The sequence below is a fragment of the Camelus bactrianus genome, chromosome 10, assembly GCF_048773025.1.
Source record: "Camelus bactrianus isolate YW-2024 breed Bactrian camel chromosome 10, ASM4877302v1, whole genome shotgun sequence".
NCBI classification, from domain to species: domain Eukaryota; kingdom Metazoa; phylum Chordata; class Mammalia; order Artiodactyla; family Camelidae; genus Camelus; species Camelus bactrianus.
The window spans coordinates 11,988,662-12,011,644 of NC_133548.1; the positions used below are offsets into that span (position 1 = coordinate 11,988,662).

Here is a 22,983-nt window from a genome sequence, read left to right on the forward strand (position 1 = left end):
GTCTTCCCACACCCCCATCCCTTTTCCTCACCCAGGCTTGCCAGGGCATTAAGTAGGACGACTCAAGTGCCAGCCTGTCCACCTCTAGCTGTCTGGCTCACCATCCTGTTCTCAGCCCTGTCCTGCCCTTAGTGTCTGCAGGGAGTCCAGATCCCGCCCTCTGCTCCTGCCCCCCACTTCCCAGGGTTTGGGGTACATCTGGGAGGTTGGCCTTTCTCCATACAGGGGATCAGGGCAGGATGCTTTGGAACAAATGCTAAGGAATGACCCTCAAACTTTCCTATCAAAGCATCCCTGGAAGTCTGTTGAAGGTAACACTTTAAAGTGTTTTATCTCAAAACTTCATGCAAATTTTGAGCTTAATTTTATGCTATATTTATATTTACTTTTGAGCAATAAAGTGAGGCTTTAAAATTACCTGCATCAAGGGAAGACACTGTCTTTGAGGACAAGGGACCTTCCAGGAAGCTATACTGTATTTATCCAACTCCTACATCTGATTTTGTCCCCAGGACCTATGCCTTAGTGGCTAGAGTAAGTCACAGAATGGAGGAATGGGGCAGGGAGGAGCCACTAACATCTGTTGATAATCTACCTGTTGGCGACACCTGTATCTCATTTCATCCTAACTATAGTGCAAGAGGTGGGTTGTTTTGTAGATTGAGGAAAACTCAGACAGATTCAGGCACGAGAACCGACGGCTGGTAAGTGGTGGAGCTGAGCTTGAAGCCTGGACATTCTGAATCCTGAGTCCTAACCATCGGTCTGCCAAGGCAATCAGAGGCAGAAAGGAGGTTCCAAGATTCCCAGCCCGGCTCTCTGCTGCCCTCTCAGGGCTGAGAGTGACCTCAAAGGCCTTACCCATCCCCCCAAAAACCTTGGAGACAGTATGACAGATGAGCCCTCCTTTCGTCTTAAACTATCTTTAGAAGCTGATGAAACAGGCTGACCTACCCATTTTACAGATGAGAAACATGCCCAGCGGGGTCTGGAGGCTCAGCAAAGTCATACAGATCCTTGGCTGCTCTGCAAAGGGTTGGGCGGTTTCCCAGAGGGCCTGCCCACGTCTCAGTCAAGGTCTCACTGCGCTGCCTGTCCCGGACCTTGACTTTTTGAACGGTCTGGTGAAGGCTGAAAGGAAGTGGGATCCACCAGATTTGGGGTGAGGGTGGGCGGAGGAAGCAAGGCGTGTGCGCCCCGTACTCGGTGTGCCCAGCAGGCGGCGCTGCGTGGCTACGGCTGGCACAGTGTGGGAGGGTGGGAGCCGGCGGCCAACCAGGAAAGGAACCCCGACACCCCTCCACTGACACTGCAAACCCACTAGTTTGCCTTTCCTGAGTCTCGATCTCCAGGCCCCTACCCTGGCCTGGGCTGCCCTCCCTTGGGATTTCCCCACGCCTTCCCCGACCCCCACCCTTTTAAGCGTTATCTCCAGCCCCACCAACCCTCGCGACCGAAGGAGGGGGTCTCGACGCTGCCCCTGCCCAGCTGGGCCGTAGGACCGGGTGGGAGATGCAGGCAGAGATCTCGGCTTCCTGGGGGAGGGTGTCTCTTCCCTCCGCGTTCCCGGGGTGGGGAGCTTGGGGAGGGGGCTGGGCAGGGGCGGAAGCGAGTTGGAGCCGTGTTTGTCGCGGCGCTGCCGAGTGGAACAGATGGCTGGGGAGGGGAGAGGGTACGTGGCGTAGAGGAGGAGGGGTGCGGGGGCCGGAGGATGAGGAACGAGGAATTTCGATGCCCCGAGTCTCCCAGGAGAAGCCCCCCCCATCTCTTCCCAGAAAGAGGGGCGGGCCAGCTCCTGCCTTTTTCCCGGAGAGCACTGGCCTCTGGCCTGCGGCAGAGCCCGCCGTCCCCTCGGGGCGCGCTCCCCACCCCCCGGACTCCGGGCGCGGGCCAGGCCCGCGGGGTCAAGGCTGCAGGGAGAGGCCCGGGTCGCAAGGGTTAATGGGGCCACAACTCCGAGGGGCGAGGGGGCGTCAGGCAGCGGGCTCCGGAGCTGGGAGCTAACTACTGCCGGGATCGTAAATAGCTGAGGGAAAATGTGTTAATTGGAACTTTATGCAGATGAGCTGGGACGGGGGCGGGGCTGGGGGCGGGTAGGGCGGGGGGAGAAGGTCAGAAGAAGGCCGGACCCGAGGAGGGGGCTGGAGGGCTCTGGCCGGGGTAGGGGTTGGGGAGTGATGGGTCGATGTGTATTCGTTTATCTGTACGTTGAACCTCCGGGAAGGGGCGCTGGTGTCTGAGGATGAGGCCTCCTCCCTGACCACACGCCCCAGAAACAAAGGAGTCTTCACATCCCGGGACCAGACGTTCAGGGTCTCAGGTCGCCACGAAGGGTGGGGACACCCTGCAAGTGACTGTTTCTGCCTGTGGTTGCTTACCTTGGGTATCACATTCCCTGCACCCCCCTCCCCTGTCTGTCTTGGAGTCCTCTCACTGCCTCCTTCATCCTTTTTCCCATCCTGGGCATCACCCTCTCCATGCAGCATTGTCTGTAACTTCCACCAAGTGTGGAGGGGGTGTGTGTGTGTTTGGTAGGGGAGGGATCTAACTCTTCTCCCTTTGCTTTCTTCTGTCTGTCCCCAGGGACCACCCCACCTTTGAGGAGTTATTTCTTAGCCTTTAGAGAGCTTGATAACCCACCCCCACATGTTAAAATACAGATTCCAGGGCTCCCTCGGAGCTCTGGTTCAGCAGGGCGGAGGGGCTCAGGAATCTGCATCTTAGCAGTTTCCCACCTAAATCAGATACAGGAGACCTTCATTTTTCAGAAACGCTCTGCAGGGAATTGATGGGCTGGAAAGATTCATCAACAGCCCTGGACCCCTACTCCCAACCCCTCCTCCGTGCTCCTGACCTCACCTCTGCTCAGGAGGGCCATCTCTGCTTCCGGTGAGAGAGTACTAGAGGATATGGAAGGTGCCAAGAAGGAGGGAAGGGAGGAAAAAAGGAAGGGAGGGAGGGAGGAAGGAAGGAGAAAGAAAGAATGAGTCTGCTCCTGGCTCTTCTCTGAGTAGGGCTGACCCTTCGTCTCTCTGCAGCCTGCTTCCCTCCCCTCTGCCTCAGCTGCTCCATTTTCTTCTCTCACCAGCCTTGCCTCACTGTCTCACTTCCCTTCCACCATCATGTCTGAAGTTTCTAAGAAGGCCAAAGAACCTTGGGGTAGGTAGTTTGGATCTTAGCAGATAATGGCGAAGCCAACGTTCCCACCTCCAAAAGAAAGAGCCAAAGGCACCTCTGGCGTTGGAAGAAAACAGGAGAGAGGCAGGGCTTGAGGAAAAATAACAGCAAACATGCAGGTCACCTTTCCATGGGCTATTGCACGTACACTCCACAACTCAGTTTAGGCAGGTGCTATTGCCCCCAGGTTATAAATGCAAAACAAAACCAGGGATGTTCAGAGAGGTTAAGTAACTTGCTCAAGGTCACACAGCAAGTGAGAAAATAACTAGGTCACTCATTCTTCTACTTCCCCCAAATCATTTCTCAGGAGGCTGCTGCGTAGCTGACCCAGGCCTACCCTCCCTGCCCCACCCCCAGGGGCAGTTAGGGATGGGGAAGGGCATCACGTACAGAGATGAAAGGAGATGCTCGGGTTTCGGAACATCTGACAGATCTGGCTGGAAGCATTAAAAATTCATCTAGAAACCTGACCCCAGCTGGACCTTGGGCCTGCCACCTGGACTGTTCCTGGCCTGGTGGCCTCTCAAGAGTCTGATGGGTGAATTTCCTTTCAGCAGTGTCCTGGGAGCACCCCTCCCACCCTCCGAAAATCTTTGTATTTCATAGGAAAGGGGTTCTCTCATGGATTAGGGAGCTAAAGTCAGGAGCCAGCAGCTCAGAAAGCAGGGCTGAAAACCCGCCACCCACTCTGAGTGTAAGAACCTTAGAGGTTTAAGGGCTTATAAACCTTGTCATCTGGCGTCCTTCTCTTCCTCTCTCCAGGCAGATAGATGCTCACTCCCAGTTTAGGATGGGGGAGCCTGGCTGTGATACCCAAGGTGGCCAGTGGGGGGCAGCCATCTGCTTGGAGGGAACCCTAGCCTGAGTCTCCACCAGCAGCTTTGAAACACAGGAAAAGAACCCCCATGGATAAGATAAGGTCAGTGAGATGCAGTTTTGGCCTTGGGGTAGGGCTCTGGAGTCTGTCATCAGAGGACAAGAGGAGACGGTTCCTAGTTTGGAGGAGACTGAGGAACTTTAGGGAGGGTTCAAAGTAGGTTTGTGGGTTAACTGATGGCCAGCATGCAGTCCTTCTAGCTGGAGTGAAGGTTTGGGGTGAGGCCAGGAGAGGAAAAGCTAGAAAGGCAGTTGGAACCAGAATCTGAAGGGTCTTTGATGCTTCGCTTAGGGTGTTTCATCTTTAACCTGCAGGAAATAGGGAGCCATTGTAGGTTCCAGAGTAACATAATGACATAATGCAAATTGTGATCAGATGAATCCGGCTACCACGGGCAGGCTGAGTGGGAGGGAGAGAGAGACTGCATGTAGAAAAACCGGGGAGGAGGTTACTGCTATTTTCTTCCATATTCTAGGCATGAGGTAATGAGATGAAGCAGGAAGGTAGTAGGGGGAATGGAAAAGGAGGGCTGGATTGAGGCTGGGAGGGGGACTGGGTGAGCGAGCAGATGAAAGACTAGAGAAAGGGACGAGGTCACTACAACTAGGCTGGGTGTCAGGCAGACTCACAGAATGCGGGAGGTGAGTGGGTTTTGTTTCTTTCAGGGATGGGGAGTCTTGACAAAACCCTCTCCCCTCTCTGGGCCTCCACTGCCCCCTCAGAGCAGTGGTGGGGGTTCGACTGGATGGCCTTGAAAGTCCCTCTTATTTCAGGGTGTGTGCAGCTCAGGGCTGTCAATCTGGGTTGTTCGGAGAGGCTGGGGTCGTGCTTACGAGATATCTGGGGATGGTTTCTGTGCAGGGGTCCCTGCGAGCGTCTGCGCATGCGTGTCGGCATTGGGGGTGCATCTGCCTGTTTCTGGGACCCGTGGGTGTTGGCATGCCTGCACGTGCTCTCTAGCTCCGCTTTGTGTAAGTGTATGTGTGAGAGCGTGTGAGCGTGGGTGTGCACGTGACGGGCGTCCGTAGGTCTGTCTGGGCGTGTGGGGGCCGGCAGTGGGGGTGGGGGAAAGTGGCACTGCTGTAGGCTTTTTCCTGGGGCTCACACACTCCTCTTGCTTTCACTGTTCCGAAATAGCATCTGGACCAAAGGCCCATGAATATTTCACAACGATAATTCTGTGACCTGGACAGCCTGCTTCTGATTTACCAGCATCCTCCCGCCTCCCCCTGCCCAGGCCCCAGCAGCCCTTCCTCCATCAGAGCTCTTGCCTGACAGGCCCCCTAGTCGCACTCATTGGCCTCCTCAAAGCCAGCCTGACACAGGTCCCTGTGAGACCCCAGATTCAGCACTGTGCCCTCACCACCAACCCCACATCCTTATCCAAAGTCCACCTGCCTCAGGCCTTAGATGTTCATTCTTTCACGTTTCTACCTCCTCTTCTTCCCATTCTTCTGACTTGTCTGGCCAGAGTCACAAAATCTCAGCATCCCTGAGCCCTGACACCCAGGTTCCCTCTCTTTCTCTTCCCAGATCCAAAGTTAGAGTTTTAATCCTAAATTTAAACTGTCAAATGTCTCCCCAATTGTTTCTGTCAGATGAGACTCACCCAAGTCCTTCTTAGCCAGGGCTCTTTCCTTTCCACAGCCTCTCCTCCACACACTGGAAAGATGAAGCTTCTGATCACACCTCAAGCCAGCAAGACACCCCCAACTTGGGATTCTTGCCCCTCTGATCACCCTAGTCTCTTGGTTTCTCCTCTAACCTGCTTGGAGAACTGCTTCTCTGACCTGATTCCTCCCTGATGCCTTCTACTTCACAGGAGCCAAGAGAAAGAGACCATTTGTCTACAGGGTTGCTGTGTACAGCTGTACAGGCTGCACACTGCACAAGGGCACCCAGCTGAGGGGGGCAAGTGCGAGCTGAAATCCAGCCTTAGGCTCTGTTTGCTAACGTGTTTGCTCTGGTGTGGGGCTGCAAGAGCCCTGAGGAAGAGGTGCCATTTTCAGATGCCCCAAGCCCTGTTTGGGCTGGCTGTGACCATGGCTGTCCATGTTGCTCCTCCCTGCAGAAGAAAGTGGGAACTGCTTTCCTGAAGGAACAAGGCCTGGCAGGGAACCATTAGCCAGGGCTGGAGGCCTTCCCCAGGCTTAGCTCCTCAGGCACAGACAACTGAAGGTCAGCTATAGCTGCTTCTCCTGGACAAATGAGGTGAGGTGCCATCAGCACCCACTCCTGGCAGTCACACTTCACCTGGCCTGCCTGGGACTCCAGGGTCACACCCCTCTTCCACAGGCTTCAGCTTCTCATCATAGGGGGAACAGCAAGAAGACTTTGATGGCGTGGAACGGCCCCCCTGGCCCTGAAATCCTGATGGTTCTAAGCCCTCCTCCCACGTTTGAGGTCGTGAGCCAACAAATCTTACAGAAGATAAAATAATAGAATTTTTTAATAAATTTTTTTCCCAAACAACTTCTGTTGATATTCACCACACAGGGGCCATGGCGGAGAGGAAAGTTCTCTCCAGGCACCCTAAAAAGTGTCCAGGGTAGACTTAGGAGAAAAGTATTTCTCCAGTGTCGGGAGGTTGAGGGGGGGCTAGGATAAGCAGGGGCCGAGGGTTAGCCTGGCCCCGACTGAGGCAACCCTCCAAAGGGCTCCTGGGTGGGGCTCCCTTCCCGGGAGCTTCCAAAGGCTGTGCTGGTGGGAGATGCTCTGCAGACAAAGCCCGTCCCGAGTCCACTGCGGGCACTGGGGGAGGGGCAGCGGCTGCCTGCGGTGCCCACCCAGCCTTGGGATGGCGACGGGTATTAATGGCCAGAGCTAGGGAGAAGAGGGCTGAGCCACCGGACAGGCCCTCCTGGGGCTGCCATAAGCCAGCAGCTTGGGAGGCAGGGAGAGGTGGCCTGGTCCCAGGGGAAGAGAGGAGCTGGGAGGGGAAAGAAGGCAACAAGGCCGCAAGGGCGGGGATGGGCCAGAGCAGCAGCGGGGGATGGGGGATGGGGGGTGGGGGGTGGAGGGGAGACACACCGGCCCCTTCAGTCTCAGCACCGCAGTCAAAGGTGGTGGGGCGCCAGGAGCAAGAGGCAAAGCAGAGGGCTGGGGAGCCCGGCCGAGAGCGCGGGGCCGCGGGAGTCCGGCGGCGCCTGGCAGGCAGCGCCGGGGCACGTCTGCTCGCCCCGCTGGTCCTCGCCGCCGTAGCCCCCCCAGTAGTCGTCCTCGGTGGGCGCGTCCCCGCCCTGGCGGCCCCGCGGGTCTTCGGCGGGCAGGTCGCGGTAGAGGGTGGAGGGGTCGGCGGGGGGCGCCCCGGCCTCGGCCACGCCGTACAGGTGGTTGGACGAGCTGTTGCCGCGCGCGCGGCTGCCGGGCCGCGTGGGCGCGGCGGGCGGGCAGGCCTGGAAGTCGGCCTCGCGGAGCGCGCGCAGGTCGCGGCCCTGGCGCTCGGGCGGGGAGGCGCAGGTCACGTCGGAGCTGGACACGCGCGCGCGCTGGAACCAGGCCCAGAGCGGCCGCGCGCGGCAGTCGCACGCCCAGGGGTTGGCGTTGAGCCGCAGGAACTCGAGCGCCGGCAGGTCGGCCAGCGCCTCGCCCGGCAGCGAGGCCAGGCTGTTGTTGAACAGGTAGAGGATGGTGAGGCGGCTGAGGCCGCGGAAGGCCGCGCGGTGCACGCCCTGCAGCCGGTTCCCGTGCAGCAGCAGCCGGTCCAGGCTGCCCAGGCCGCGGAACACGTGCTCCGTGAGCAGCCGCAGGCGGTTCCCGTGGAGGAAGAGGTGGCTCAGGTTGGCCAGGTCCGCGAACAGGTCATCCTGGCGGGGGGCGGGGGAGGGTGGCGAGAAGAAGAGAGTGGTCCTGAGACACGTGTGGATTTCGTCGTGGCAGAACAGAAAGGGTTTGACCTTCTGAGTCCTGGGTTCCAATCCTGCCTCCTCTAACCTATTTAGGGGTTAATGTGAGAGAAGCAATATCATTCTTAAAACTTTGAGGGGCATCAGAAGCCAAAGAGATCCCTGAGCCCTGCCCAGGGCTTCTGATTCAGCAGATCCTGAGCGAGGGAGGGGGAGGCGGAGGTGAGATTCTGCGTGTCTTTACAAGTTACCAGGTGATGCTCATGCTGCTGGTGGGAGGACCACACTTGGAGAATGAGAACCTCTGATTTGGCTAAGCATGCAGACTGGGAGCCAGCCTTCCAGACTTCAAATCCTGGCCCTGTCATTAGCTGACACTTGAGCTAATCTCTCAGTATCCCTGTGATTCAGTTTCCTCCTCTGTAAGATGTGGAGATGAAATGAAGCAACATGTATTAATACACGTGGTGGGCATTTTCTGCGTTAGCAATGATTGTGAACTTGGCCAAGCCAGCTCTCTGTTTCCTCAGCCATAAAGTGAGGGTGAGTGTCCCTCCTCCTGGGTTTGTTCTGAGGTTTCAAGAAGACAGTCCACATACAGATCAGATGGGGGAGGTGCTGGGCAGAGTGCCTGGCACACTGGGATTTGGCCCAGTGATGAAGCCTACAGGCCCAGGAGTCAGCAGAACCCCCGTTCAAATCCAGCTTGCCCTCTTCCCAGCTGCTTGACTTTGGGCAAGTTATTTAGTCTCACTGAGCCTCAGTTTCCTCAGTAGGTATAATGCAGAGAACAACCCTCTCAGCAGGCTAAGGGAGGGTTAGATCATGTGAGGATACAGTACCGGGTGGGCATGCAGATCACTATCAATAAAGGGTGGTTATTATGACAATAGGGATTCAGTTAGAATTAGGTCCCATCCCTTTTCCTCTAACACAGGAGCTACCTGGGGCCCCAAAGTTCTGTTGCTGGGCTGGGATATTAAGGGGACCAATTGTCAGGTCCACCCTCCCCAGGCCATAGCGGAGGGGAAGGAAGCCTGCTGCCCTGATGTCCTGCATCATTGTCCCCTTAGAGTGGCCGTCCCACACATAAGGCTGGGAGTCTCTGAATTAGACCATATTAGTGCTGGAAGGACCTTGAACTGTGGTTCAGGGGGTGGAGGAGTGGGCATGCTCCACGGAGGGGAAAAAGCAGGGGGCTGGATTCTGCATTTTACCCAGCTCACCAAGGTATTGGTGATGGGCAACCATATTTGGGTCCACCAGCCCAGCCTACTTTTTTTTTTTTCACAGAGAGCACTGAGCCCCAGGACTGAGGTCCTCCCCTCCTGTGTAGGACATCACGTGGTCAGCAGGCCCAGGAGGCCTGGTTCTGGGGGCCCAGAGCATCCTCTCTGTTCAAGCCAGCTCATCCTGGGGTCCTGTTTCCTGTCTGTGGCTCTCCCACCCTTCCCTGCCTGGGGAGAGGATCCCCCTCCCCACCCAGGAACTTGGTCTCAGGCTCTCAGGTGGGGGGGAGGGCGCTGACTCCCAGCCCACACCCACAGCCTCCACCTTCCTGTGCTCCTGCATTTTCTCGCCCCCTCCCATCTGGCTTCCGCCCTCTCCGCTACAGGAACTGAGCCTGCCAAGAGCCCTCCTCTTGGCCACATTGAGATCCATCCCCCTCAACCTTCTCGGCTGCCTCTGACACCAGCGTTCTCCGCCCCCTGCTGCCATCGCCCCACGCCCAGCTCAGGTCTCCAGCAGGCTCCGAATCTCTGTGGCCTCAGCCTGGCCCAACCCGGCCTGGTCCCCTTGTCCTTTTCTGGCCCACCCAGTGGCAGGCTCTGAATTCCTTCCACTCAAACACCTATTTAAGGTTCTCTTCTTTATGGAGTGTCAGCAAGAGTAGGATGCACCCAGAGATACCTGGTCAAAGGATGAATATGGGGGAGGCAGAGAGGGAGCAGAGGTAATTGTCACTTTGGGGACTTCAGGAGGTCAGGAAGGAAAAATCAAAAGTTCAGAGACCCTGGGGAATTCAGGCACCTTTGACCCACAGCCTCAATTTTTGGGCTACAGAATTCCTGATTCCAATCACCCTATCTTCCCTTTAGTCCTTCTTCAAGAATCCTGCCCCTCCCCTCTCTGAGCCTCAGCCTGGGGGTCCATTCCCCACCGCTCCCCCCACCCCGCATCCAAGCTGTTGCCAAATCCCTCTGCCACTTCCTCAGGCGGGCTGTAACTCTCAAATCTGGTCCTTCCTCTCTCCACCGTTAAAACTGTTCTCTGTGCATTAATAAGCTCTTGACTTTCACAGCCCTCGCCCTCCCCCACCACCCTCCCTATCACCCCCTCCCTCTGGGCTGAGAGCCTCTGCTAAAGTCATCCTCTTCCATTTCGAAAACCACATTTCCCTCACCTCCCCCAGCCGGCCAGTTCACAGCTCTCTGCATCCGTTTGGAATCTCAAGGCAGCATCCCTGCCCCCTTCCCCGGACAGCACCCTGTTCTTAACCTTGCCTCCCTCCAAGCTCCCAGCTCATTTCTGGCACTATTCAAGTCGGCTGCTGGACTGTGTGACCTTGGGCAGCTCCAGGCACCTCTCTGAGCCTCAGTTTTTTTCATCTGTGAAACAAGGGACTTGAGATCATTGATCATTAAGATCCATCCTCATCTGATATTTATGAGCAAGTGAGCCCTGGAATGTACCTCATTCATTGAACAAAGCTGTACTGAGTATCTACGCTGTGCCAGGCACCGCCGCTCACAGTGCTCACCAATCTACGCTGGGTATCATCGCAATCATTTGCGTCAGCAGCTGACTAACCGAGTGCTCACTGTGTGCCAAGCTCTGTGCTACACAGATCCCGTGTAGTAACCTAACCGTCACAGCCCTATGAAGCAGCTAATGTTATTCTCCCCCTTTCAAAGGTTAGGAGAGGGAGGCTCAGAGAAGGCGAGTGACTGGCCTAGGGTTGAACAGCTAATATGTAGTGGAATGCAGATGTGAACTCTGGAGACAGGACTCTGAACAGCTGCTCTCTGGAGTCAGAGGGACCTGGGCCAGTTCGAAGCTGTGCCCCTTATGAATCGAGTGACTTTGGATTGGTCACTTAACTCCTGTAAGCCTCAGTGTCCTCAGCTGCTGAATGGGGGAAGTGATGCTTCCTCTGGACTAGACAAGCTGAGCCCTTTTCAAGTAGCATCTCCTTTAATTCTCTCAACAAACCCCTGAGTTATAAGCCTTTTCCTCCATTTCATGGATGGGCCCGTTGAGTCTCAGAGTGGTTGAGTAACTTGCCCAAAGCCACAGAGCAAATTGGATCTGCTTGAATGTAAAGACTGCTCTTTTACACCATGCAGGCTGCTCTAGTGATTAAAAGAGGGATGACTGTCTCTATCATCTGGTTCCACTCCAGTCGGAAATATGCTCCAGGAGAGCAAGGACACTGTTTTTTGTTCCCTCCTGAATCCCTGACACCCAGCACAGTGCCTGGCTTACAGCAGACGGTCCCTGAGACCCTCCATCCCACCCCCTTTCCATTTCCACCTTCCTCATCCTGAAAAGCTGTGGTCTTCTTGCCTCCTCCAGAGCTCCCGTCTCAGGGCAGGCCTGGCTCCATACTGGGTCACACCTGCATTTTGTGGCTCTCCCCAGCCCGCATGCTTCCCCACCTGCCTGTGGCATCTCCCAGCCTAGTTTTTCCAGGCATTTCACAGGCAGATGCTGTGTCTTTCTTTCTCTTCTCTAAAGGGCCAGGTGTAAAGATGCTTCCTTCCCATGATGCCCTGGACCATTCATGCCAGGGCTGTGCAGAACAGACACTTCCCATTTCAGGAGACCCCTTGGCATCCACTCAAGGTCCCCCTTGCCCAGGTTTTTCCTGTCCCCAGACCCTGGTTGCCACTGTGGACTGAGTTGATGGGGGATCAGGTCGTGGTGACATAATTTATTCAGCACTGAACGATGTGCTTTACGTATACTAACTCATTTACTCTTTACAGCCATTCTTTATGGAAGGTATTATTTTTATTATTCCCACTTTAAAGATGAGAAAACTGAGGTTCAGAGGGGGGAAGCAACTTGCCTGAAGTTAAATAAGTCAGAAAACAGCAGAGCAGGAATTCAAACTCAGGCGCGTGGACCCCAGCTTCCCCATTCTGAACAACGAATATATGCTGATAAGGAGGAAAGGGTCTCAGTAGTAGTGGCCGTCAGACTACTAGTAATAACAATAATAAGAATTACGACAGCATGCATGTATTGATGTGGCCCTGTGCTAAATTTTAACCCTTACAAAACTTCTTAGATAAGTACTGTTGTTAAGAACATCATGATTGCCATTTTACAGATGAGGAAATGGAGGTGGAGAGAGGTTAAGTAATTTGTCCAAAGTCATACGGGAGCTGGGATTTGAACTTAGGTCTGGCAGACTCCAAAGTGTGTGCTTTCAAAAATGAGCCCGCTCTGCTGGACTTCGGAGTACCATCCTCCCTGCACCCGGACAGACCCCAGGGGAGAGTTCTCGGTGAGGAAAAGGGCCTGAAATGTCATCACGCCATGGAAGTTCAAGTACCACCAGGTCTTCCTAGCTGTGTGGCCTCATCCTCTGTCCCTGCCGCCAGCCTGCTGTGAGGTTGGGCATGAGAACGCATCAGTCTCCAGTCACACCAATGGTGGCTTTAGAGACTTTGGGACAAAGTCTTTGGGACCCTTGCTCTCAACTTCCTCATCTGTAAGGAGGTGTAAACAGTCTCCCGACAGGGCTGTAGAAATGAGATGAGGTGGCTGAGCTCACTTGGAAACCATGAAGTGCAAAGTTAAGAAGTGAAAAAAAAAGGGGGGGGGTGTTCTGGGACCCACCCATGGTCTCAGTATAATCCTTGAAGTTGACCATCCAAATCTTCAGGATGGGGTCCAAGATGGACCATTTCACCGAGACCAATATTAAATGAGGCTTGTTTCCCTTTTTATTTTCTAATAAAAAAGTACTGAGGATTGAACCCAGGACTTCATACATGCTAAGCATGTGCTCTATCACTGACCTATATCCCTCTCCTCTTGTCTTTTTTTTTTTTTCAATTTGTGTGTGTGTGTGTGTGTGTGGGGAGGTAATTAGGTTTATTTATTTATTTTAATGGAGGTGCTGGAGATTGAACCCAGGACCTCACGCATGCTAGGCATGCGCTCTACCACTGAGCTCTACCCTCCCCCCTTCTCTTTTTAAAATAGCACTTTAACAAGCATCTGTATGGTGCTTACCATATGCCAAGCACTATTCCAAGTACTTTACAAATTATTCATGCACTTAACGCTCCCTAGGAGCTGGATGCTATGGCTACCCCCATTTTACAGAAGGAAAGACTGAGGCCCATAGAGGTGAAAAAATGTCACACACTTGTGAACGTCAGAGCTGATACCTGGAAAGTCCTAAGCACCGGGCCTGACACATAGTGTGCCTGCTAAGTGCTAGTGGGCTATTATCATTATTTATATAATAATAATAGCACACAACATATTTCCCCAGCATACTGTATACTTTACTCCTGGTCTGTCTCCACCACTAGAATGCTCTCTGTGAAGGCATGAGTTTCTGTTTCGTTCACTGCTCTTTTCTCAGCACCTCACACATCCTGGGGGCTCAATAAATGTTAAATTATTATTACTATAGCTATTCTCATTATCAGCCTCAAATCTGCACGTGGGCGACCAGTTCGGCCCCAGCCCCGGGGTGGGGAGGAGGAAGTGCCTTCCAGGTTGATGTGGGGAGAGGGGAGAGTTTGGATATCCAGAGAGAACTTTCTCCCAGAGTGGTTTGGAGGGTGTGTTATTGCTTCCTGAGGAAATAGAGTGGGAGGACCTGACTGTCAAACAGTCAGCATAACAACAACAATAAACAATATTGAGATCAATAATAATAACAATAGATAGCAATTACTGTTTTTCCTTCCGTTTTCAGGGCATCCACTTTCCAGCTACTTAACAGCTCTTTACCCATTTTGCTTTCTCCCATTGCACTGAGACAACAGGTTTGGGGGACAGCGTCTCAGAAGGGCAGGGTTCCCCCTGGTCCCACTACCCAGCGAGATGGAGAGAGGTGGAACCTTCTATGGGGTACCAGTTGCAGTGGCTCTGCCCTCTCGCTCCACCTCCCGATGATGTGGGAGGGCATGGGGGTGGGTGAGAAGAGCAGCCATGAAGGTCTTGGGGCTGGGGTGCCTGGGGACAGGCAGTCCCCCGAAGGCAAACACGGGGCGGGGGAAGGAGAGATCACAGAAAGAGAGACACACACACACCCAGACAGACACGGGGGTGTGTGTGGAGTGGGCGTGTGAAGGGAGATAGACAGAAGAGGCAGGAGACAGATGGGGGAGGCAAGTTCGGGAGCGAGACAGAGAGGGACAGAAAGGGAGAGACAGACAGACAGGCAGAGGGAGTCAGATGGGGGCTTGGGTGAAAGATAGCCAGAAGAGCCAAAATAAAGAAAAGCCCCTGGAGAAAGCGGGAGGGACAGAAAGATGGAAAAGGGACAGAGAAATAGAGGGGCTGAGACCCTGAGGCCAGAAGGGTGTCCCCTGCGCACAGGGATGGAGGAGCCGGGAGAGGTGTGTGTGTGTGTGTGTGTGTGTGTGAGTGTGTGTGTGTGTGTGTGAGTGTGTGTGAGTGTGTGTGTGTGTGTGTGTGTGTGTGTGTGTGTGTGTGTGTGTGTGTGTCTCGGAGTGGGGCAGGCTCACCTGTAGGTGGAGCAGGCTGTTCTCCTGGAGGTAGAGGTACTGCAGGCTGACCAGGCCACGGAAGATGTTGCCGGGCAGGCTGCTGAGCTGACAGCGGTACAGGTGCAGCGACTGCAGCCGCTCCAGGCCCTGGAAGGTGTCGGGCTCCAGAGAGCGCAGGTGCCGGTTGTCGCCGAGGTCCAGCTCCTCCAGGGCCTGCAGGTGGCGGAAGGTGCCCGGGTAGATGGTGGAGAGGTTGTTGGAGAAGAGCCACAGGGTGAGCAGGCTGGGCCCGAAGGTGCCTGGCCGCAGCGTGCGGATGAGGTTGTTCTGCAGGAAGAGGCGCTGCGTGCTGGGCGGCAGGGACAGCGGCACCGACGAGAAGTTATTGGCCTGGCAGCTCACGGTGGGCGGGGACGAGTAGCAGGTACAGAGCATGGGGCAGCTGGGGGCTGCTGGGGGCAGGGCCAGGAGCATCAGCAGGAGGCAGGCCGAGGCGGGACCTGCGGGGAGAGGGAGGGGGGCCTCTCTGGGTGGATGGCTGGGGTGGGAGTGCCAGCTGGTGGGGGGGGGGGAGCCCACCCACCCCTAGTGGGACCCTGGCTGGGAGCCTTGTGTTCCTAGTGGGGTGGGGGATTCTGGGTACAACCTCAGAGTTGCTAGAGGCCTCCGCTTTTTGAGGCTCCCAGTATATTAAAAAGTAAAGAAATGCCAAGAGGACATTGTAGAAAGCACTGCGATAGGTTGAAAGTTGTTTGATGAGTGATCAGAGTGACTGTCCACTTTCATTCCTGTTTTCACTATGGTAGATCTGACCGTGTTAACAGTCAGGGCTTCTCAACCTTGGTCTTGAGAGGTGGGCAGGGCAGTTCTTTGTTATGGGGCACTCCTATATGATGTCCTACGTAGGGTGTTTAGCAGCATCCCTGTCCTCAACCCACCACATGCATAGCACCTCTCCCCCTCTCCCCTGGGCCCCGTTATGATAACCAGAATGTCCCTAGACATGGGCAGATATCACCTGGGGAGCAATATCAACCCCATTTGAGAATGGATGGACCTAAATTGAGACCCTCTGTGAATCTAAAGACCGTGTGAAATGGCCCTCAGGCTTCCCTTGAGGTCCTGTCTTGCTGACCCACTGCTGACCGCAGCCTTCCTCCTTCACCTATCCACCCTGGAAGGGCTCTTGGGGACCAGGGGGCAGTGGGTCTTCAACAGGGGCCACCAGCCACCTACAACAGAATCAGCCAGGGATCCTGGAAAGCAGGCAGTGTCCTCCGCCCTGCCTGTGCTCAATCAGCATCCTGGGGGTAGCCCGGGAACCTGCATTTTACACCCCAAGTGCTTCTCATTCAAAGTCACTTAAACAGTTTTTTTCAAAGTAACTTTTGAAAGTTGGCTGTGATCCAACCTTCTTGTGCTACAGATGGAGGGGCAGGCCCAGGGAGGCCCAAGGGTCTGGGGCTGAAGAGTTGTGCCTAGGCCCCAGTATCCCTGGGCTACAGCAGGAGGTGCAGGGCCCCTCATCCACCCCTGTCCCCTGGCCTTCTGCCCCTCTCCTGCAGCTGATGAAAGTTCTGGGCTGAAACTGGCTTGACCTCTGCCCTTCATTATGAGTTTCAGAAATCTTGGGATTTCCTTCTGGCAGGTTTGTCTGGGAGAAGGAGAGCCTACACCCCAAAAGCCAGGTGGTTATCCCCTGGGTACAGATCCAGTGAGCACCTTCTGCTCCAAGCAGTGGCCTAGGCCTGCCAAGGCAGAGGAAGACGCCATCCTTGGACCTAAGGACCTGAGATCCTGGGCTCCCGGGTTCCGAGACACGGAGGGAGAGCCTGAGGGGTCCATGACTTCCGTATGCCTCGTGTCAGAGGCTGCTGTGGGTGAATGTGTGTGTGAGCTGGGCGCTCTCTCCACGAAGTGCTGCTGAGCCCGGGGTGTGCACCTGGCGCCCACAGGCCCCGCGTGTGGCGTGGACATCACGGCTGCTCCTGCACCTCCTCCCGTGGGGGGATGTGAAGGCGCCAGGTGGGGGACCCGTCCCACGGCGAGTGTCCCCGGCCCCTCCCCGCGCCGGGCGTGCAAGGGTGTGTCCGCCGCCCTCCGCGCGTGTGTGAATACCGGGCCCCGTGCGTGTGTAGGCTGGGTGTGATGTAATACTCAGTGACACAGCGGCTGCTGTTCATTCGTTCACACCACCTCCGCGTTTCTCGGCCCTTCTCACCCCTCCCCCGTGCGGCGTTTCACGATTACTTTCTCCTCTTGAGTTTTTCAGAGCCACGTGGGGTGGAGGAGCACGTCTCTCACCCCTCAACCCAACCAGGCAGGGTGGGGTATGGGGACCCAGTAGGGAGAGCCCTGGGTGGGTTTCAAGAGGGCTGAGGTTCTGGGCTTAGAACACAAAATCTCAGAGCTGGAAAAATCCTCCGTGTTCATCCTATTTGAACTCTGGTTCTACTGAGGTGACAGCTGAGGCTCAGAGAGGGCAAGCAACTTGCCCAAGGTCACACAGCAAAGTGGTTGGCAGGGCAAGGGCCAGAAAGGAGTCTCCTGATGACAGGCTAGGGCACTTCCCTTCCTGGTGGAGTCACCCTCTAAGCTCGCTTCCCCCAAGGACTTGACACCAGAGAAAGCCAAATCTCTCTGTGATCCCTTAATCCCATCCCTTAGCCAGAAGCTCACAGAGAGTGCATTCAGGAGGCCGCCAGCCCTCAGGAGGATTACGGAGCTTTTACCACAGCCTCTGGAGCCGACTGTTCCCCCAGGAGAGACAGAGGGAAGGACATGCGAGCCCAGAGTGCTCCAGAGTCAGGAGCCAGTACCCTGGCACCAGGGTCTCTTCCAGCTTGGAGGCTCAGCAGGGACTGGCAGGGGCCCCACTCATCCCTCTTACCCATGACTCCCGGGTCCCCTGCCCACCCACATTAGGGGGCTTCCTTCCCCACATCCCCTCCTCTTGCCCACTGTATCTCCCCCCATCACGGCCCACCTTCCCACGGCTGAGATGGTGTTCCCTGTGGGCTCTCTGAGGAGGGGCCCTGGGCCGGGGGCCCCTCCGTGACAGCTGCTGCGTAACAGTGACTCTGTTGCCATTTCTGGCCCTCGCTGCCACTGTGCAAAGCAGCTGTAACCCAAGGAGCCTCATCCATAATTCAGGCTGCGGCTCTCACTGGAAGCGAGGAGGAGGGGAAGGTGGGGGGCTCTGGCTGCCTCTGCCCCTGGGCCTGGTTGGAGAGCTCCTGGGCAGAGGCGGCAGACCTGGTGAATGGTGCCTTCCTCTCCCTCCTCCACCTTCAGCCCCTGCCTGGCATGTGCCCTTTTCCTTCTCGCCACTGTCCCTTCCCCACCCTCTGCTTCTCACGGCTTTAACCCGTCACTCCTTCCCTCCCGGCCCGTGTCTTCTCTCTCTCCCCAAGGACCACAGTTTCACTCCCGGCCCCCATTTTGTGACTCCCTGGCAAAGACTGGGGCAAGATGCACAGTGTCAGAGCAGGAGATGCAGCCATCTCATCAGGCAACAGGAGCAAACCCCTTATTTCACAGGGAGTACCCTCAAGGGCTGGGGAGGGGAAGGGTCCAGTTCTGAGTGAGCAGCCCAGGCTTCCTGACCTGAATCTCTGACAGCCTGCCTCCAATATCTTTCTCAAAGGCTTCGTGTCATCACTCCACTACTATCTGGGCCCAGGAAAGCCCATTCTAACACCACCCTCCACGCCTCTGCTCATCCCATCCTATCTCTTTCCTTTTCTTTTTTTCTCAAGTCAGCAAGTGATGGCTAGAGTTGCAGGCGAGCATGGAGCAGGGATGGGCAGAAACCATCCATTAGTGAGCACCTACTGCGTGCCAGCCACTGTATTTGTAGGTCTTTGTGTGTAGAATACAATATAACGTAATCCCCAGGAGATCAACATTATGGCCCCCAATTTGCAGGCGAGGGGAGGGAGGCTCACACACACATGAAATGAGTTGTTTCAAGTCATGCACCTAGAACAAGGTGGAACCCAGACTGGATAAGTCCATGTCTCTGACCTTTCTTTGGGAGATCCTCATGTCATCCACAGAAACCACCTGAGTGAGAGTTGCTGCACTCCAGGTAACAGGGGCGGGGGGACAGGAGCTGCACCCAGGGGCACAGGGCTGGGCCAGCAATGACACTGGGTCTGTTTGGCTGTTCAGGGTCAAGGCAAGGAAGGGACCCAGGCTCTCTGCAACTTTCCCCTCCTGGGCTCTAGGCTGTGGTTATTCTAGAGGACAGCAGGGAGCCAGGAAGCAATGACCAGTGTCCAAAAGATGTGGCCAGAACTGACCGGGGGAAGGAACAGAGAGAGAAAGGCCAGAACCCGATATTGATCCTGGAAGGCTGAGGTGCCCAGAGCCAAAAAGTATCCATTCACCGAGGGACCGTTGTCAAGGACTCCGGGCTATCAGCCTGGAGCACCAACGCTCACAAACAAAGTTCTCAGCCCAGGAGGTCCCCCTTTAGTCCAGAGACCCGGTGAAAGAAGAAAATTGAGGAGGAAGCAGACGGACACAGGCTGGAGGGCAAGAGCCAGGGTGCCAACCTACAGGGCAGAGCAGCCCCAGGAAAATGCTCCCTGGAAAGGGAGTCCAGGCCTCTGGCTCTGAAGGAGGGGCACACGGGGTCCCAGACAAGAAGCAACAGCTCCACACTCAAAAGGCTAGGAAGGGCTGGGGCCTCTGGGCAGCTGCTGAGGGGGCAGGGGCTGAGGAGGTGGTGGTGATGCCAGTGACGCAGGGGCCTGGGGAGGCACTGACGCGGGTGACGGAGGTTTAGAGCTGCTGCAAACAGCTTCTCACCCTGCCAGAATGTAACACCCCAAAATAAGCAGTCACCGTGGTGGCAGCGGCAGGATCCGACGACGAGGCCCCGAGATATAAATGGCAGCACAGAGCCAGCCAGAGTGCCTGCCCTTGAAGGCTGCCACCCCACTCGAATGTGAATGTCCGCCCTCACCGTTCACCCTCACAGCTGCCCCCAAGACCCTGAGCTCAGAGTCCAAGGTCTGGCCCCACTGGCCGCTCCCTGAGAGAAAGGATGTGTCAGGCAAGCGCTTTGGAAATGGAGGGCTTCCCACGTGGAAGTGGTTACCAGAAGCCTCTTTGTCTCATCTCTGGGCAGCCCCCCTGATCTCTCTCTCATCCTTTTCTCTCCTTTCTCCCCGCCCTCCCTTTCCAGCCCCTATCCCCATCCTGATTAACCCAGCCCCTCTCCCATCTATGGTTTCCCATCTCAACCTTAGTTCTCATCCTGACCCTCTTTCCCTGTTCCTGACACCCCATCTCTGTCCACCATTCCCATCCTCCTCTGGTTTCTGGGGTTCTGATTTTCCTACTCCCCTTTCCTTCCTGGCCCTCAGGGTCCCAGCCCTCTTTCTCTTTCTCATTACTGCCACCCTCAGGCTCTGGGCCCCTGTCCCTAGTGGCCCTAGTCTGCCCTCCACCCCTCGCCTAATCTGGTCTCCCCTCTCCTTCCCTGTTCCTCCGTCTTAACGAGGGTCCCACTTCCCTCCAAGCTTTTCCCGTCTAACCTCTATTCCTCCTCCTCCTCCCCATCTCCCTCTGCCAGCCACTCTCTCCATCCTTGACTGGGCCCTTCCTATCCCCCTCGGCCTTCCCCACCCCACCACCAATCCCTGGCCCACACCCTTGTCGGTCTGTCACTCAGTCTGGGGAACTAACCCGTTTCTAGTGCCCTCCCTCTGTTCTACCAGGGAGGGACGTTTGGATTTCTCTCTGCGCCCCCAGTCCTCCCAGACGGTTCCCTACCCACATTCTCCGTCCTCCCAGGTGACTGGAAAGTGCTGAGGCACCGGGCACTGAGAAGCTGCTGAGTCGGCGCTTCCCCAGCCGGTCCGAGTCCTCGGCGTCCCCCGGAGCAGGTGGAGCCGGGACAGCGGAACCTGAGCCTCCCTCCCCCTCCCAGCCGGGTCCGCCCGCCCCTTGCATCCCTCCTCGGTCACGAGCTCCCGGCACAGCCCGGCAGGCTCCGAGTCGGGTGCGCTGCTCCAGCCGGCGGCACTGGGGGCGGGGGCGGGGCCCGGGGCTAAGCGTTTTTCCCTCCCCGGGTGCCCCCATACCCACCGCCGCCCCACCCTCGCGCCCTCAGGGGAGGGGGCGCCCTGCTCCCCTCCGCAGGATGCCCTCCCGCAGGCTGGGATCCCTACCTTGCAGCAGGCTCCTGAGCCCGGGCAGCATCTTGTCTCGACGCTCGGGGGAGAGGGCGGCGGGGGGAGGGCGCTCCCACTCGCTCCCTGAGCCCGCCAGACGGACGGCGGGGACTCCGCGGGGCTCCGGGAGGGCCCGGGAGTCCCCGGGCTGTGTGGCCCGGCCGCGGCGCTCTACCCTGCGCCCCCCGGACTGCAGACCTCGAGAGGAGCCATCGGCCCCGACGGGACGGGGCGGGGCGTGACGGGACAGGGAGGGCTGTAGCTGACCGTCGACGACCGGTGCCCGCGCCCCCCAGCAGCGCAGGCAGCGCGCGGGTCCGTCAGTCCGTCGGTCCGTGCGCCCCGGCTGCTCGCGGAGGGAGAGTGGGGACGGCTCTTCCCAACCACCCCTCCTCCTTCCTGCACTCCCTGGCTCCTCCCTCGCTTTCTAGCTGGACGACTTAACCCTTTCCTGGCCACTAGGAGGCGGGAGCGGTTCTCTAGCCCCGTCCATCACAGACCCCTCCCTTTCCTGGGAAACCCGGAGGACTGTGTTCGATCGCCTTCGTGGCGCCACGCTTCTAGAGAAATCCCTTCCTGTGGGGGTGCGATAGTGTAAGGGAACCCCGTGGACTCCTCCAGTTTTTCCCCTCCCAACTTTCCTGGAGGAGCTGGGCTCCCGAGTCACCTCTCCCTCCTTGCCGGGTGCCAGGCACCCGATGTCCAAGCCTCCAGCGTTTCTCTCCTCTGGGAGAGCTCCAAGATTCCACTTTCCCTTCCGTTCCCGGACCCCGAGCCCTGAGTGTGTGCCACTATAAGAATAGTCTATGCAAGAGTCTGTGGGTGCAAGACCAGCGCACATACGCGTGCATGCGCGCGCAAGGACGCTTGTGCAGGTGTGACTGAGTGCTTGCACGCTTTTATACGGGCCAGGGGAAGCAGGGTTACGTGAGTGTGCGAACCGATGAGCCGCTGAATGCCCAGCAGCATGTGTGTCTGCCCTGGTGGGAAACGCGCGCCCGCGTGAGAGTTTGGCGCAAGCGAGCTTGGGGATGGGTGGCCAGAGTATGTACACCCTGGTGTGTGTAAGTCCCTTAACGCATTTACAAGCGAGTGCAAGTTTGGGTGCGCTTGTGTCTCATCACCCTCGAGGGGGATAGAAGATTTAAAGGTGAGAGGAGAGCTTTGGCTTCACGGGAGCTTCTTCTACTTCCTTTTCAAGAGGGGTGCATTCTGATTTCTTCGGGGCCCCTTGCGCCCCTCATGCCTCTCGTGGCCTCGTTCGGGGCGATACCAGCAGACCCGCGACCTAAGCGTCCCCTTACAAAGGAGGCGATGCAGATCACCCTGGCCTTGACCTGGTCCAGGGCGTCGGGCATCCGGACGTTGAGAGCCCCTTCGGCGCAGGACAGGCGCAGGGCCCTCGAGGTAGCCGTTTGGGGGACCGTGGCCAAGCGGCGCAGGCGGGGTTGGGACTGCTGGAGCGGCGCCTAACCGCCGGTGCGAGGGCCATCTGCGCGAAGCCGGGCCCGGCCGGAGGAAGCGCGGGAGTCCCGGGCGGCCGCTTCCACCTATAAAGAAACCCCTCGCCCCTCCGCCTGACTCTCTGGCTCCTCCTCTCCTGTCTGCGCCAGAGCGCAACGCAGCGCCTGGCATACAGTCGGCGCTTTATAAATGCTGGTCTCATTTTTCCATTCATTCTCCGTTCCATCCATAATGTCATTCTTCCCTCGTTCTCATTCGATTTCTCTAATTTTCTCCCCCAAATCTTATTCATATTTTATGGTCTCCGTCTCTCTGTTCCCTCCCTCCCTTCCTCCCCTCCTTACTGTCTCCCTGTCATTTCCTTCCTTTATGCATCTGTTTCTTTCTGTCACTGTCTTCTCTGTCCCTCTCACTTTCTGGCCGTGTCTCTGTCGCTTCCCTTCTGTCCTTGTGGCTCCCTGCCTCTCCATCTTTGTGTTTTATGTCTCGCTATCTCTGTCCCTACGTCCCTTTCCACCCCGTTTCATTAGACGTCTCCGAGCCCTCTGGCACCTTGACGCTTGGGCGCCCCCTTCTGGCTCCATCCTTTGCCCTTCCTGGGCTCCCACGCCCTCCGAGCGCCTAAATTTCCTCTCCCCGCCCGTCTTATGTTCAGATGAGGTAGGAGCGGAAAGGGGCGTCTCTGGGGCTCCAGTCTCCCTCCCATCTCTAGAAGGCAGGGTTCCTGCGTT

At 56.7% G+C, this 22,983-nt stretch overlaps 1 protein-coding gene across 1 annotated transcript; it reads right to left on the bottom strand.

The window, feature by feature from the left end:
* Nucleotides 1–6,488: 6,488 nt before the first annotated feature.
* RTN4RL2 (reticulon 4 receptor like 2) lies at nt 6,489–21,170 on the bottom strand. The gene is made up of 3 exons (XM_074371993.1): nt 20,786–21,170; nt 14,622–15,103; nt 6,489–7,863 (listed from the first exon to the last, which is right to left on the bottom strand). The coding sequence occupies exons 1-3, from the start codon at nt 20,814–20,816 to the stop codon at nt 7,114–7,116; spliced, it is 1,263 nt and encodes a 420-aa protein (XP_074228094.1). The 5' UTR covers nt 20,817–21,170; the 3' UTR covers nt 6,489–7,113.
* Nucleotides 21,171–22,983: the final 1,813 nt, after the last annotated feature.

Bases quoted from the DNA above. Each gene is read 5' to 3' on its own strand.
- RTN4RL2 (XM_074371993.1), bottom strand. From the start codon at position 20,816: ATGCTGCCCGGGCTCAGGAGCCTGCTGCAAG. The intron at 15,104-20,785 runs GTAGGGATCCCA...CTCTCCCCGCAG, and splicing joins GCTCAGGAGCCTGCTGCAAG to GTCCCGCCTCGGCCTGCCTC. The intron at 7,864-14,621 runs GTGAGCCTGCCC...GCCCCCCGCCAG, and splicing joins ACAGCCTGCTCCACCTACAG to GATGACCTGTTCGCGGACCT.